Source organism: Lissotriton vulgaris, chromosome 7 (assembly GCF_964263255.1).
Source record: "Lissotriton vulgaris chromosome 7, aLisVul1.2, whole genome shotgun sequence".
NCBI classification, from domain to species: domain Eukaryota; kingdom Metazoa; phylum Chordata; class Amphibia; order Caudata; family Salamandridae; genus Lissotriton; species Lissotriton vulgaris.
This window is the reverse complement of record NC_141695.1, coordinates 933,202,109-933,219,210: the sequence shown is the minus strand read 5'-3', so window position 1 is coordinate 933,219,210 and position 17,102 is coordinate 933,202,109. Positions and strand designations below refer to the sequence as shown.

Sequence of the window (17,102 nt, the reverse complement as noted above, 5' to 3'; positions counted from 1 at the left end):
CGTGCTGTCTGTGGATTCTATTTTAACTTCTATCAATGAAGCCATCCATCAAATGAAGAAAAAAGCTGTACACGCCAATCAAGAATTGCCTGAATCCCTTGCCTAGGCCCAACTATTCCTCACTGCACAGAAAAATGGAATGCCATTAACCTTTTCATTCATGATAAAAGTAGAGACGTTCCGGAAGCACATCTACAACACCAACCCGGCTTCAATTCTTACACCCACCCCTTCCAATAGAATCATACAATGGTGAGCCTTTAAAGTCCTATCGCTCACAGATCTCACCAATTTCCTTAAAACCACATCTTATGAGGATGTTTTATCACCTTCCTTCATCAAAGCTCTTTGGAAATGCTCTTTTACACCTACTTACTATTGTCAATGCCTTTCTTCCGCAAGACAATTTCCCAGAAGCCCACAAGACAGGCAGATCCTCCCTTTTCTATGGAAGTCTAGACTAGACACTAATGACTTCAGCAACTAAGTAACTGGTACTCATCTACAATTCATCTGAAAGTTCACTGAAAAAGCAATCTATGTTAAACTACAAGATCACATCAAATGCTAGCCATCTCCTAGCCATCTCCTGCCATCTCCTGCATGACTACCAGTCTGGCTTCAGAATTCGCTTAAGCACGGAAACCGCTCCCTTACACATCATAGAATATGGTCTCTTGACCACAGAAAAAGATGACCCCCCCCCCTGCCTTTGGATATTGCTGGACCTCTCAGCTGCCTTTGACAGTCAACCACCACACCCTCATATGCACCCTGGAGTCTCACATACGATACAACAGAAATGTTCTTCACATGGGCACATCCAGGTCACGAAAGATTCTTATCACCTGTGGAGGCCCCCAGGGCTCCATACCATCTACTGCCATCTTCACCCTATACATGGGGCTGCTTAATGCTCTTCTCACAGATAACTGTAAAAACAACAGTTGATGGACAGAATGCAGAACAATGTCATACATTCACCCCAGTACAGACATCTGGGCCTAAATCCATCATTTTTTTGCACTCCACACCACCCCAGTTCAAATATGATCTCTGTACTGGGGTGAATGCATAACATTGTTTGTATTCTGTCCATCGACTGTTTTTTTAGCATTTATCACCCCGAGTGGGATGGGTATGCTCAGACGTGAGTCCCATGCTCTCCACACCCCTGGAGTCAAGCTATCCTGGCTGAAGACGGCTGATAGCCAGAAACAGGTCCTAGGATGCTTGATTCCGGTCCAGGGAAGACATGGCTTGGAAGTTCGGGCTGGACTGTTCCCATGAGGCACAGGGTCAGACTGATTTGCATATGGCCATGTCTGAACTGGGGTGGTGTGGAGTGCAGAAAAATGATGGATTTAGGCCCAGATCTCTGTACTGGGGTGAATGTATGACATTGTTCTGCATTCTGTCCATCAACTGTTGTTTTTGCACTTCTCACAGATAACAGCATCAAGATTCACCACTATGCCGATGACGGACAACTTTACTTGAAAGGCTCTTCTGCTTAAACAATGCTTGCACATCACCCAGACCTAGATGTTCAGTGCACATCATCTAGACCTAGATATTTAGGTCCCCGATGTAGGTAATTCTAATTTACCACTTCTTAAATACCGAATCATACCGATTCGGTATTTAAGAAGTGGTAAATTAGAGGGGGGGTAGGTAATTCAGAATCGGTAAATACCGAATCAGTAAGATTCGGTATTTACCGATTCTGTAAATACCGAATCGGTATCCCCCATTAATTCCTATGGGCCTTGAAGCCCATAGGAATCAATGTGGAACACCGAATCGGTATTTACCGATTCGGTAAATTCCGATTGTTGCAAGGGTGCAGGGGGTGTCACTTCGACACCCTCTAGCACCCCAATTCCGGACTTGTGTGCCATGAGGCACACAGACATGCCCTAAGGGCATGTCTGTGTGTCACATTGCACAGGTGTGCATGCACAGATGTGCATGCACACCTGTATTCGGTATTTTACCACCCAATAGGATTGGGTGGTAAAATACCGATTCTTAAAGCCCTGTGGCACTCTGACATGTGCCAGCTACATCTGCATTTACAGAATCGGTATTTTACCGAGTCTGCATTTACAGATTCTGTAATTTTACCGAATCTGTAAATACAGATTCTGTAAATGCATACCCTACATCTGAAAAACGTAATACCGGTCGGAAACGGCCGAATTAGGCCGTTTCCGACCGGTATTAGGGCCCCTACATCGGGCCCCAAGTGCCTAACTGAAGCTCAACACAATAAAAACAGAATTGCTGTTATTTGTCAACAATAAACAAGGTAAGGTACAAACCTGGTTCAATGACATGAACGCCGACTGCTTCGAACCACAACTTTAAATGAATGTCAAATCACCTGGATTCCCCTTAGACACCAACCTCACACAGCCTAAAAAAAAGTCTGGAACAAGTTCTCACTTCTAAAGAAACAGAAATCATTTCTTCCAGAAAGTGAATTCAGAACTGCTGTTTAAGATTTCATGCTCTTGTATATGGATGATGCTAATGGCCTAATCCACGGCCTCCAAAACTTCACACTGGCAGCCCTTAGGTGCATTCCACATGCTGCAGCAAATCTCATCCAGGGCCTGAAGAAATATTATCACAGCACCTCCATCCTGATGGAACCCCATTGGCTCCGCTTGCTGGCCGCACCATCTAGAAAACCAGTTGCAACATTTACAAAGCTATCCAGTACCCTGCTCATGTTAGTGAGAAGCTTGCTGTCTGTGATGGATCTTGGCACACCCGCAACCAAGACAGTTTAAGAATGTACACTAGAAGTGTATTAATGAAAAAACACAGCACGCCTTTTCCATCTATACACCCAAGATCTGAAACAACAGCTCTGTATCCATTACGAATGCCCAAATGCTTCTCCAATTTGGGGAAGAGTTGAAGACCGACCTCTTTAAAAAACACTACATCCCAATGCATTACCCATACACAACCTGGCTTCCGCAACTTGTTGACTTTATGCTTGCCTTTGACCATGTACAGCCCTCCACTGCCTTTTGGAAAGGTTTGGGCTGTAGAAATAAAATATATATATCTGTCAGGGGTTCTATGTATGATGTGTGTGTATAGGCGATGTTGAGCTTCAGCTAATGGCATAGTCGGGATCACTGATCAACATTCTTACTCATCAAACCTTCTGTGAGCATTGGGGTAAAGTATATACTTTGTTCAAATCAGAAGTCAACTCCATAAAGATTTTAAAGATCAAGGCCTAGACATGCTGTGTGTTTTCATGAGCATGCTGGAGTGTTTAGGTAGGATGACTGAACCTAAGACTTGTGAGACCATCAAAAGTAGAGACATCATGGAGTAGCAGGATTTGGCATTACTTTTGAGACCAGGTGCAGAGAATGGTATTGGCTGAAATGCCGATGTTGAGTGTAGTTTAACATGCTTTCAATTGTTCAAATAGTGTGTAACGATTTCTGTTAAAATTTCCAAAAGTTTTTCAGGACCGTATTGGTGAGATGAAAGGTTTAGAGCTCCAACATAAGGCTTAAGTCACACATAAATCTTACGTTCAACATGGCTCTTTAAAATCAACAGGTGATGCCTGTTCCATTGAGCATCTAGGGCATGCTTAAAGCCCTTCTAGAATCATCCTGTTTTGAAGGCTTAATTCGAACTACTGATTCTTTAGAGTGGGAGGCCCCAGTAGTGATCCAAAATATTCTGTGAAATAGATCTCTGTGCTGACATTTGCACCCTTAGCAAGAGTACTGATCATTGTCATCCTCTGCCCAGAATACATGAAATGTTAGTGAATTTAGGTAAATCTAAGAATTTCTCCATCATTGACTTGCATTCAACATATCATCAGATACCCCTCGATGCAAGGTCTCTGGAGCGGACCATATTTATGAGACTGTTGAGACATTCTCATAGCTAGAATTCCTGTTTGGGTTTCTCTTAGCGGCAAGCATTTTACAGGAACTGATGGATGTCCTGTATGGCGATATCTCGGGTGTATACGCATTCCAGTACTTCCATAGAGCATGAGGTCATTCTGGAAAGGGTGCTGTCAATACTTAAAGAGAGAGGGGTGACTGTAAGAAGGGAGAAGTTGAAATTCTCTACCCACAAAATTGTGTAATTGGGCCATACAGTTTCAGAGAATGGAATTAAGACTACATTTTGTTTCATCCATGCCTTTAAGAAAGCAACTCTTGCCACAGATAAGTACTTTACGTTTTATTCTCTCAGGTTAAATAAGTAATATGCTTGTTCTATGCAGTTATGACCTTTTTGTACAACCTCCTAGAACGTTATTAAAGGAAGGTTGTAAAGCTGAATTGACCTTAGTAACAATTTAATTTTGGAAGCACATGTCCTGAATCCATTTATTACAAATAAAAAATGCGTGATCACAGGGGATGTGATTTTATGTGGGTATGGAGGATGTTTTGGACCAGTGGGTGAATGGTAGAGAAACTCTATTCTGTAGAGAAGTTTCTGGCTTAAAATTTGGGTATTGTGTTTGACAATTCAGAGGCCACAAACCATTAGTTTACTAATTAGTGGGAAAGGGGTGGATAAGGCCACGTCCTAACTAGTTAGGACTTCAATATAAACACCAGAAGTACAATTTCACAATCAAGCATGTGACCGAGGTTAAGAATGTCAAGTCAGATTGCTCATCTCGCATGCTATTGACAGACGATGTGGCTGCTTTTGATGCGGTCCATGAATGTAGAGACTAGTTATGAGACACAATGGATTATTTGAATGATAGTATACTTGCCAAAGTCATGGAATACATCAGAAATGGTTAGCCGATGGCACAATGCTCAAGCACAGAGATGAGAGGATATGCACAATGGGGGTAAACTCTAGTCCAGGGAATAATAAAGAGGCATTACCTTTTTGCATCTTTAAGGGACACCAGGATTAAGACGGCACATGAAGACTTGGGGATTACTTCACCTTGCAAAAATCTGAAGCAATTGTATTGGTGGGCCTTGCCAGACACAGGAGTAGAAAGGTGTGCAAGTAATTTCGAAGCATATTTAGTGTCTGATAAGCATTAGAAAACAGCAGAGAAGCCTTTGCATCCTGTTTCTCTCCCTGGTTTCCAAGGGAAGAAGGTGGCCATGGAATTTGTTTGAGTCTATACTATTTACTGCCTATTCAAAGACATGTATATACGCAGTAGTGGTCTAATATTCAAAGTGGATCTATTTTTCATTTGCTGAATCTGTCAATACTGATGGTGTATTCAGGTTCTTATCAAATATTTTTGCACTAGAAGAGCCTCTTAAAGAGGCTGTAACTAGGTTCACTGCCTTTTCTTGCTGGCCAGGCAAGTAAAAACCAGCTGAGTTGGCAACCCTATCTGTAAAAGATAAAGGATCCATTTCGTTCCCGAACTTAGGCACAAGTTTTAGACTGTACATGAGATTCATCATTTACTGGGTGCCCTATGTAGTCCAGTTTAAAATCGACTTGTTGAGCTCGCAAATCATTTCCTTAAGGACGGGCTTCAGACAGTTTTGGCTTCCGGTTTAAGGGTGACGAATATTTGACAGAGTAAGTGTGGAGTTATGTCATCATCCCTCACAGCACAACTGGTGTGTCCCCTTTAAAATTATTAAATGTATGGGAATCTACGGTTAAACTTTGTCCAGGATGGTTAAGAGACTCCAAATGTGCTGACGTTCAACAAAAGTTTCAGGGGGCATGAACTGCCTAACAAGGTTCTCAAGAAGGCCTCTTCCAAAATGTATTTTGATAAGTGTGTGAAGTCTATGGATTTGGATAAGCGGAACATGGAAGTCATTAAAAAAAAAAAAACAAAGTGGCTAAGGGAGAGTCAAGACTTTGAGAACTAACTAGGGTTGCCAAAATGATTAAGTTGCATGTTTGGCTGTCTAGAAAGAGATGGTCGAATAAGAGGAACTTGATGCGCTTAACAAGTAATTAGGCAAAAATAGTTTAGCATTTCAAGCATAGCGTTACACATGATGCTTTTGATTATTCGGAAGTAGGACGACTGATGTGGCCAATAAATCATTGGTGGAAAGAACCTGGCGTGTCATCCTCATTCCAATACAACAACTTTAGTTTAAAGCCTTACTTAAGAATCTTTCTTCCAGAAAAAAAGGTGGGAAAAGGTTGAACATGAGTAAATGGATTAAATGGTAGCAAACCAAACAAAATATCTGATGTTCCTAGTCCAAAGCAAACTTTAAAAAATCTGAATGTTTTTTATCATAGGATGGGAAAAATGTCCGACTTCTTGCTGGTCATGATGGGATAGTGCCTGCTTCCAAAATTCTTAAATGGGGAAGGTCAGTGTGCACTGTTTCGAATGTTTGGCTAGCTATTTGGATGTCTCCATTTAGTAATTAGGGAAACATGAAATTTATTAGAAAATGAATAAGGAATCATACGTGGGCAGAGATAAACTACCTTTATGAGTATCAGAGAATCACATGGTGAAGAACTTCTCTTCCCCTGGTTTTTTCCAAGCAGCTTCAGGTGAATACGAAAAGCACTTTGGAGGCTCACACTTACTGGCAAAAGGTAAACCTATAGGCTTAATCTTTCTCTGAATTTACTAGTCAAGCAATCAGTGAAAATGGTACCTTAATGGACAAGATTCACTCCTCCTTTAAGGATTCTCCTTTCTATCCTCAGTCTTTATGTTTTCATGGTACACGGAAGAAGGGCAGAGTATGGGTCCCAATTCTGGAGAACGAGATGCCATTTCCATTCTCAGTGAATGGTGTACCTTTCACAATACTGGTGACAGGAGTGCATTTTTCTGGCAACAGAATACAGCTTCGCCAGATCCAAACAACTCTGGTACTGAGCTGCTGGTACCATGGAAAGTGTCATGCTCAATATCTACTACAAAGGATTTTTTTTTAGAAGCTTAATCAGTCCCAGCGTGTTCCAAGAATGTTCGGTGGTGTCCCGAGGCAACAGCGCCTCTGCCCAGTAAACAAATCGGGCCTAAGCATGTTATCCATCACTGTAGGAGTAGCAATGTCAAAACAAGTTCTGAATACCTAATGCTCAGAGGCAACAGGCACCTCCTACCACAAAGTCAATGGTTTTGCAATATATACCATTCCTATGTTTAACATCAATAGAAGTCTTTCCTTCTGGATTCTCTGCTGGATGCCCTTGCAGGACGGACAGGAATGCAGTGGCTGAAATACTTTCAGATAAAAAAACTAGTCTTAAGAGAATCCTGCGCAATAGAAAACCTGCAGCACTGACTTCCCTGTTCGAAGACAATTCTTACTGACACATGGAGCAAAAAAGGAGGCTTTTTTTTAACACCAACCAAAGAAGAGAGTGAGTAAAAAAGCGCTCGTCCTTCTTCCCTTGACACTTCTAGCAAAAAACTAGAGCTAACTACAATATCATTTAACTAACATCCAGTATATGTATTAGTAGTTTCCCTGGAAAAAATACTTTTATTTTAAGGAACCCTCACCCACGAGGTTTTTAGGATTAAGCATGTCACCAACTAGGTTGGTTCTATAAATCAAAGGACCAAATGTTTTTTTTCAGGAGAGACTAATATACACACACGTATATGTGTGTGTGTATGTGCACACACACACACACACACACACACACACACACACACACACACGCACACACACGCACACACACGCACACACACGCACACGTTGCTAGTTGAAAGATATGGTAGTTAGCTCATTCTTTTTCTTTGCTATATTCTTTGAACAGTCAAAGACAATAAAAAAAACCCTTTCAAAACATTCTTGCCCCAAAGGAAAGAGCAAAAACAAGGATAAATCTAAAAAATTGGGTAAATGAAGTCCATTCCTGCTTCCTTCAATAGTTGAAAAACATGGTGAACTGAGCAAGGAATTGGGAAATGAGGTGTATGGGACCTCATCTAGAGAAAAAAAATTCTTATATAGTCACAATAAAGATAATGATTAACAGCCTTATTTAAAAAAGTCTTTTCCAGGCCTGCCTCTTGAGGAGGCAATTGAAAACTGTTGGTAAGGAAAGAGAGAAAGCATGATAGAATACCTAAACTTTCGTATCCCCTCATATTTACCCACTAAAATGGAGTTGGTGGTACATTTGTGAGACATAGCTGTTAGCCATCACTTGGACCAACATCTCTGTTTAGTAATGAGCACTATTCAGTCTTTTTCAGCATCACAATCGTAGCTTACACTCATTTTCTTGTAGAGACCGTAGTGAAGAACAAGACTATGGGTCAGAGCCAATCGGTGAGGCTTCATCGGATGTCCTGTGCCTAAAAAATAAAAATTAAAAAAAATGTAAAGTGATCATTAAATGATTCTACTAAATTTGGAAACAAACTTTAAAACAAGCATTTACAATGCTATGGTCTCGGCATTATTAAAGGTAGAGCTATTGACATTGCTCATGACTTTTTTTTTTTAAATCAAATAAATGGCATTGTCATTTACAATGCCAATAGCCTATTCGCCCGCAAATGCATGACCTATTGCATTTACACCCACACAGAGCCGCACACACACACACACACACACACACACACACACACACACACACACACACAGAGCCCCCCCCACACACACACACAGAGCCACACACACAGAGCCACACACACACACACACACAGAGCCACACACACACACACAGAGCCACACACACACACAGAGCCACACACACACAGAGCAATCAATCAATCAATTAATCAAAGCATTTATATAGCGCACTACTCACCCAGAGGGTCTCAAGGCGCTAGGGGAGGGGGGTCCGCTACTGCTCGAACAGCCAGGTCTTGAGTTGCTTCCTGAAGGCGAGGTGGTCCTGGGTCAGGCGGAGGTAGGTCGGGAGGGAGTTCCAAGTCTTGGCGGCGAGGTAGGAGAAGGACCGTCCCCCTGTGGTGGCTCTTCGGATGTGGGGGACGGAGGCGAGGGCGTGGCCGGTCGATCAAAGCTGGCGTTTGGGAGCGTAGAAGTTGAGGCGGCTGTTGAGGTATCCTGGGCCTTGGTTGTGTAGGGCTTTGTGTGCGTGGGTGAGGAGACGGAAGGTGATTCTCTTGTTGACCGGGAGCCAGTGCAGGTCTCTCAGGTGTCCGGAGATGTGGCTGCGACGGGGGATGTCCAGGATGAGTCGTGCTGAGGCGTTCTGGATCCGCTGGAGTCTCTTCTGGAGTTTGGTGGTGGTTCCGGCATAGAGGGAGTTGCCGTAGTCCAGACGGCTGGTGACGAGGGCCTGGGTGACCGTCTTCCTGGTCTCGGTGGGGATCCATCCGAAGATCTTACGTAGCATGCGCAGGATGTTGAAGCACGACGAGGAGACGGCATTGACTTGTCTGGTCATGGAGAGGGAGGAGTCCAGGATGAAGCCCAGGTTGCGTGCGTGGTCTGTTGGTTTGGGTGCGCTGCCTAGGGCGGGGGGCCACCAGGCGGAGGGTGAAGATCCCAGGATGAGGACTTCCGTCTTGTCAGAGTTCAGTTTCAGGCGGCTGTTCTTCATCCATTCGGCTACCTCTTTCATCCCTTCGTGAAGGTTGGCTCTGGCGGTGGTGGGGTCGTTGGTGAGGGAGAGGATCAGCTGGGTGTCGTCGGCGTAGGAGATGATGTTGAGGTTGTGCTGGCGTGCGATGTCTGCGAGGGGGCTCATGTAGACGTTGAAGAGGGTTGGAATGAGCGAGTAGCCTTGAGGAACGCCGCAGATGACTTCGGTGGCTTCTGATCTGAACGGGGGGAGGCGGACTCTTTGTGTCCTCCCGGCGAGGAAGGAGATGATCCATTCTAGTGCCTTCTCTTGGATTCCGACGTTGCTGAGGCGCTGCACTAGGGTGCGGTGACAGACAGTGTCGAAGGCCGCGGAGAGGTCTAGGAGGATGAGGGCTACTGTTTCTCCGTTGTCAAGCAGGGCTCGGATGTCATCGGTGGCTGCGATCAGGGCGGTCTCGGTGCTGTGGTTGGCCCGGAAGCCAGACTGCGAGAGGTCGAGGGATCCGTTCGTCTCGAGGGAGGTGGCCAGCTGCTTGTTGACGGTCTTCGATGACTTTGCAGGGAACGGGAGCAGCGAGATGGGGCGGTAGTTCTTGAGGTCGGTGGGGGTCGGCTGATGGCTTCTTTAGTAGAGCGCCAAGTTCGGCGTGCTTCCAGCTGTCCGGGAAGGTAGCGGTGTCAAAGGAGGTGTTGATGATGTCCCACAGGTGGGGTGCGATGACCGCGTCGGCCTTGTTGAAGACGTGGTGAGGGCAGGGGTCGGTCGGCGATCCGGAGTGGATGGAGTTCATCGTGCGGACGGTGTCTTCGGTGCTGATCGGGGTCCAGGAGCGGAGGGTGGTGGTGGGGGGCGGTGGTTCGGCCGTGGCGTGCGTTGGTTGCGTGCTGAAGCTGTTGTGTATGTCCGCGATCTTGTTGTGGAAGTAGGAGGCGAGGGAGTTGCAGAGGTCTTGCGAAGGGGTGATGTCGTTGTTTCCAGCGTTGGGGTTGGAGAGCTCTTTAACGATAATGAAGAGTTCCTTGCTGTTGTGTGCGTTGTTGTCCAGTTGTTCCTTGAATGCAGTTTTCTTGGTGGCGTGGATCAGTTGGTGGTGTTTTCGGGTGGCGAGCTTGAGGGCAGTCATGTTGTCCGGTGTTGGGTCTCTGCGCCAGGCTCTCTCGAGGGCTCGGCAGTTCTTCTTGGAGCTCTTGAGTTAGTCGGTGAACCATGGGGCTTTCTTGCTGCCGGGTCTGCTAGGCGGGGTCCTCAGGGGGGCGAGGTCGTCTGCGCAGTCGCTGATCCACTTCGTGAGGTTGGTGGCCGCTTGGCTGGGGTTCGTTGCGCTGGTGGGTGGGTTCTTGCTCAGGGAAGTCACGAGCTGGTCTGCTGTGATCTTGTTCCAGCTTCTGCGTGCAGCCTGTTGCTGGTGGTGGTGGATCGTGGTCCTTCTGAAGCTGAAGTGGACACAGCTGTGGTCCGTCCAGTGGAGTCCGGTGGCGTGGCTGAAGGTGATGTCCTTGCTGGATGAGAAGACGGGGTCGAGTGTGTGTCCGGCGTAGTGGGTGGGGGTGGTCACCAGCTGCTTGAGTCCGAGGTTTGCGAGGTTGTCCAGGAGGGTGGTGGTGTTGCGGTCGTTGTTGTTCTCCAGGTGGAAGTTGAGGTCCCCGAGGAGGATGTAGTCAGCGGAGGGGAGGGCGTGCGGGCTGACGAAGTCGGCGATGTCCTCGCTGAATTGTGTGCGTGGTCCCGGGGGTCTGTAGATGAGGGTGCCTCTGAGGGTGGTCTTGGGGTTGATGTGGACTTGGAAGTGCAGGTGCTCGGCGGGTGCGAGGGTGTAAGGGTGTCGTCGGTGTTGGTCGTGATGCGGATGGTGTTCTTGTGGATGATGGCGATGCCTCCTCCAGTATGGTTGATGCGGTCCCTCCGGATGATCTTGTAGCCGTCTGGGATGGCGATGGCGATGTCGGGCGCTGAAGAGGCGTTCATCCAGGTTTCTGTGAGGAAGGCGACGTCGGGGGCTGTGGTGTCGAGCAGGTTCTAGAGCTCGACGGCGTGTCTGTGGACGGAGCGGGTGTTGAGCAGGATGCATTTCAGGTGGCTGCTGCTGTTGCTCGTCTTGGTCTTGGTCGGTGCTGGAGTAGTGCAGGTCCGGATGCAGGAGAACTTGCAGGGGTGGCAGCAGAAGGGTCCGTGGGTGCGTCTCGGGGTGGCTCGGTAGCATCCCGGGATTCGGCCGGCATGGAGTGCGTTGAGTTCAGTGGCGTCGTAGGTCCGGCGGGTGGGCTGGTGTCTGCGGGGGCCAGGGGTCCTGGCACTGGGCGCGGTCCAGGCGCAGACGGGCTTACCTTTGGCGCACCTTCGGCGCTCATTCGGTGCTCCCTCTGCGCGCGTCCGCTGCGCGGTCGCTCTGGGGGCGTCATAAGAAGGGAGCCGGGAGGGAGGGTCCGGTGGGAGGCGGGAGCGTGGGATCCAATCGGCTGGCGTGGGGGCGGGGCTGCAGGCAGTCAGCGGCGGGAAAACGGGTGCAGGCTTGGCGGGCGGCCCTGCGGCGGCTGGGGCGCTGGAATCGGCGTCAGCGCTAATCACAGGCAGCAGGTGAGGCTCAGGAGGCAGGAGAGGCGAGGAGCGTGGGGGCGACCAGGCCGAAGGCGCAGTGGTCGCTCCCGAGTAGGAGTCTAGGTCCCCTTTAAGAGCCCCACACACACACACAGAGCCACACACACACACAGAGCCCCACACACGCACACACAGAGCCCCCCACACACACAGCCCCCCCACACACACAGCCCCCCCACACACACAGCCCCCCCACACACACACACAGCCCCCCCACACACACACCGCCCCCCCACACACACACAGCCCCCCCCACACACACAGCCCCCCCACACACAGAGCCCCCCCACACACACACAGAGCCACACACACACAGAGCCCCCCAAACACAGAGCCCCCACGCAAACACAGAGCCCCCACGCAAACACAGAGCCCCCACGCAAACACAGAGCCCCCACGCAAACACAGAGCCCCCACGCAAACACAGAGCCCCCACGCACACACAGAGCCCCCACGCACACACAGAGCCCCCACGCACACACAGAGCCCCCACGCAAACACAGAGCCCCCACGCAAACACAGAGCCCCCACGCAAACACAGAGCCCCCACGCAAACACAGAGCCCCCACGCACACACAGAGCCCACACGCAAACACAGAGCCTCACACGCACACACAGAGCCTCACACGCACACACAGAGCCTCACACGCACACACAGAGCCACACGCACACAGAGCCACACGCACACACAGAGCCACACGCACACACAGAGCCACACGCACGCACAGAGCCACACGCACGCACAGAGCCACACACACACACACACACACACACAGAGCCACACACACACACACACACAGAGCCACACACACACACACACACAGAGCCACACACACACACACACACACACACAGAGCCACACACACACACAGAGCCACAGAGCCACACACACACACACACACACAGAGCCACACACACACACACACACAGAGCCACACACACACACACACACACACAGAGCCACACACACACACACACAGAGCCACATACACACACAGGAAAGCAAGAACAGCCAGGGGGCGGGGAGGCAAGCACAGCCAGGTGGCGGGGAGGCAAGCACAGCCAGGGGGCAGGGAGGCAAGCACAGCCAGGGGGCGGGGAGGCAAGCACAGCCAGGGGGCGGGGAGGCAAGCACAGCCAGGGGGCGGGGAGGCAAGCGCAGCCAGGGGGCGGGGAGGCAAGCGCAGCCAGGGGGCGGGGAGGCAAGCGCAGCCAGGGGGCGGGGAGGCAAGCGCAGCCAGGGGGCGGGGAGGCAAGCGCAGCCAGGGGGCGGGGAGGCAAGCGCAGCCAGGGGGCGGGGAGGCAAGCGCAGCCAGGGGGCGGGGAGGCAAGCGCAGCCAGGGGGCGGGGAGGCAAGCGCAGCCAGGGGGCGGGGAGGCAAGCGCAGCCAGGGGGCGGGGAGGCAAGCGCAGCCAGGGGGCGGGGAGGCAAGCGCAGCCAGGGGGCGGGGAGGCAAGCGCAGCCAGGGGGCGGGGAGGCAAGCGCAGCCAGGGGGCGGGGAGGCAAGCGCAGCCAGGGGGCGGGGAGGCAAGCGCAGCCAGGGGGCGGGGGAGCAAGCACAGCCAGGGGGTGGGGGAGCAAGCACAGCCAGGGGGCGGGGGAGCAAGCACAGCCAGGGGGCGGGGGAGCAAGCACAGCCAGGGGGCAGGGGAGCAAGCACAGCCAGGGGGCAGGGGGGCAAGCACAGCCAGGGGGCAGGGAGGCAAGCACAGCCAGGGGGCAGGGAGGCAAGCACAACCAGGGGGTAGGGAGGCAAGCACAACCAGGGGGCAGGGAGGCAAGCACAACCAGGGGGCAGGGAGGCAAGCACAACCAGGGGGGCAGGGAGGCAAGCACAACCAGGGGGCGGGGGAGCAAGCACAGCCAGGGGGCAGGGGAGCAAGCACAGGCAGGGGAGCAAGCACAGCCAGGGGGCAGGGGAGCAAGCACAGCTAGGGGGCAGGGGAGCAAGCACAGCCAGGGGGCAGGGGAGCAAGCACAGCCAGGGGGCAGGGGAGCAAGCACAGCCAGGGGGCAGGGGAGTAAGCACAGCCAGGGGGCAGGGGAGCAAGCACAGCCAGGGGGCAGGGGAGCAAGCACAGCCAGGGGGCAGGGGAGCAAGCACAGCCAGGGGACAGGGAAGCAAGCACAGCCAGGGGGGCAGGGAAGCAAGCACAGCGGACCCATTCGCACCCAGGCTCGAAAAAGATAAAAGAGGACCCATGAACAAGACTTGGTACTGAGGTGATAAACCTTCTCCATTTCTTAATGTCCATCCAGGATCCAAAGGGAAGTCGTCGTCCCAATAGGGGTCAGGAAGCCCATACACCCACCCTAGGCCATGCTGGCATCGCTGCCAGGAGAAGCTTGCGCAAGTGAGCATGAGCTCTCTGTTCCTCAGCTAACCCTCTTAACGAAACTTTCCTGCAAGGTCCGCTTTCCCACCAGGATCAAAGAGCAGCCACAAAGATGAAACAAACAAGGGCTACAAAAACCAACAGTTGCTTTGTTATTTATTATTCTAATCTGCTCGGCCAGCAAAGATTGTAAGGCCAGGTGATGTGACTGGGATTTGGTGTTACTTTCCATTAAATCAGAAATAACTGTAAACAAGCATTTGCAATGCAATAGGTCTCGTATTAGTAAAGTTTGAGCTATTGGTATTGTAAATGGCACATTTTTTATTCATGTTTTGTTTTTGAAAATAGCGAAATTAATAGCTTTGTCATTTACAATGCCACTAGTTATAACTTTCGCAAATGTGACACCTATGCATGTGTAATGCAATATATGTGTTGTACTTACGTGACTTACATTAATTAATACTTAAATAAAAGTTATTGTAATTTAAGAATGGCAATAGCTTAAACTTTTGTAAATAACTTTTGTGAAGGTTATTTTCAGTGTATTTTATTGTGACGAAAATCCAAGAACAGAACTGAAATATTAACATCTATTTGTTACATTTGTAAACAAGCACAATGCTGTTGTGGTGCTGAGTGATGATGTGGTTGGGCTGAGTGATGCGGCGGTGTCCCCGAGTGATGCGGCGGTGTCCCCGAGTGATGCGGCGGTGTCCCAGAGTGATGCGGCGGTGTCCCAGAGTGATGCGGCGGTGTCCCAGAGTGATGCGGCGGTGTCCCAGAGTGATGCGGCGGTGTCCCAGAGTGATGCGGCGGTGTCCCAGAGTGAAGTGGTGCAGCAGTGTGAGGCTTGCACCAGTGTGTGGCGTGCAGTAGCGAGAGAGAGGTAGCGAGAGAGAGGTAGCGAGAGAGAGGTAGCGAGAGAGAGCGGTAGCGAGAGAGAGCGGTAGCGAGAGAGGTAGAGAAAGGGGTAGCGAGAGAGGTAGAGAAAGGGGTAGCGAGAGAGGTAGAGAAAGGGGTAGCGAGAGAGGTAGAGAGGTAGAGAGAGAGCAGTAGAGAGAGAGCAGTAGAGAAAGGGGTAGCGAGAGAGGTAGCGAGGTGGAGAGAGAGGTAGCGAGGTAGAGTGAGGTAAAGAGAGAGGGGTAGAGAGAGAGGTAGAGGTAGAGGTAGAGAGAGAGAGAGAGGTAGAGAGCGAGGGGTAGAGAGAGAGAGGTAGAGAGAGAGAGGTAGAGAGAGAGAGGTAGAGAGAGAGAGAGAGGTAGAGAGAGGGGTAGAGAGAGAGGGGTAGAGAGAGAGGGGTAGAGAGAGAGGGGTAGAGAGAGAGGGGTAGAGAGAGAGGGGTAGAGAGAGAGGGGTAGAGAGAGAGGGGTAGAGAGAGAGGGGTAGAGAGAGAGGGGTAGAGAGAGAGGGGTAGAGAGAGAGGGGTAGAGAGGGAGGGGTAGAGAGAGAGGGGTAGAGAGAGAGGGGTAGAGAGAGAGGGGTAGAGAGAGAGGGGTAGAGAGAGAGGGGTAGAGAGAGGTAGAAAGAGAGAGGTAGAAAGAGAGAGGTAGAGAGAGAGAGAGAGGTAGAGAGAGAGAGGTAGAGGTAGAGAGAGAGAGAGAGAGAGAGAGAGAGAGAGGGAGAGAGAGAGCTAGAGAGAGAGCTAGAGAGAGAGCTAGAGAGAGAGCTAGAGAGAGAGAGGTAGAGAGAGAGAGGTAGAGAGAGAGAGAGGTAGAGAGAGAGAGGGGTAGAGAGAGAGAGGTAGAGGTAGAGAGAGAGAGGTAGAGGTAGAGAGAGAGAGAGAAAGAGGGAGAGAGAGAGCTAGAGAGAGAGGTAGAGAGAGAGCTAGAGAGAGAGGTAGAGAGAGAGCTAGAGAGAGAGGTAGAGAGAGAGCTAGAGAGAGAGGTAGAGAGAGAGCTAGAGAGAGAGGTAGAGAGAGGTAGAGAGAGAGAGAGAGAGAGAGAGAGAGAGAGAGAGAGGTAGAGAGAGAGAGGGAGAGGTAGAGAGGTAGAGAGGGAGAGGTAGAGAGGTAGAGAGGTAGAGAGAGAGAGGTAGAGAGGTAGAGAGAGAGAGGTAGAGAGAGAGAGAGAGAGAGGTAGAGAGAGAGAGAGAGAGAGAGAGAGAGAGAGAGAGAGAGAGAGAGAGAGAGAGAGAGAGAGAGGTAGAGAGAGAGAGAGATGGATTGAAATGCAGATGTTCACCCTGGTAGAAGTTATAAATCTTTGCAGTGTTTTGGGCATTTTTTTAAAGTGATTTTTTTTACATTATTGTGAACACATTCATGCCAGCCGCCCTGAACGACTTTGCCACGAGTGCACAAAGAGTCGATGTGGGTAAGACAATGAATGCCACGTCTTTCAAATGACAAACTGAGCACGGGTGAATTTTGACAAAGCAAATCCAGTTACTTACTGGTTAGCACTGATTAGCACTGAGAAAAAGCACACTGCGGCATTTGGTGCTATCTTAAAAGCAAGTTATAAAACAAAGACGCGAGCACAGTGTGAGGGTGAGGGGGCAAGATTACAAACGCCACGGGAGAGGGGAGCAATTGGAGTGTGGCGGAAGCATCAAAGGGCTGGGAATGCGTGGGGGGAGGGGCGCAACACGGTGACATGGAGCGAGCTGGCGCTGCGCGCGTTCAAGCTTGCAGCCAGGGAAAACATGGGTCGCAATTTGAAAAGCCCC

At 50.0% G+C, this 17,102-nt stretch overlaps 1 protein-coding gene across 2 annotated transcripts in view; it reads right to left on the bottom strand.

Annotated features, from left to right (window-relative positions):
* Positions 1–17,102, bottom strand: part of HDAC3 (histone deacetylase 3) — a 277,173-nt gene that overhangs the window by 245,818 nt on the left and 14,253 nt on the right. For both annotated transcript variants that reach the window (XM_086931362.1, XM_086931363.1), the window contains exon 2: positions 8,214–8,296. In XM_086931362.1, coding sequence (XP_086787488.1) covers positions 8,214–8,296 — 83 coding nt within the window. The remainder of the gene's footprint in view (positions 1–8,213; positions 8,297–17,102) is intronic.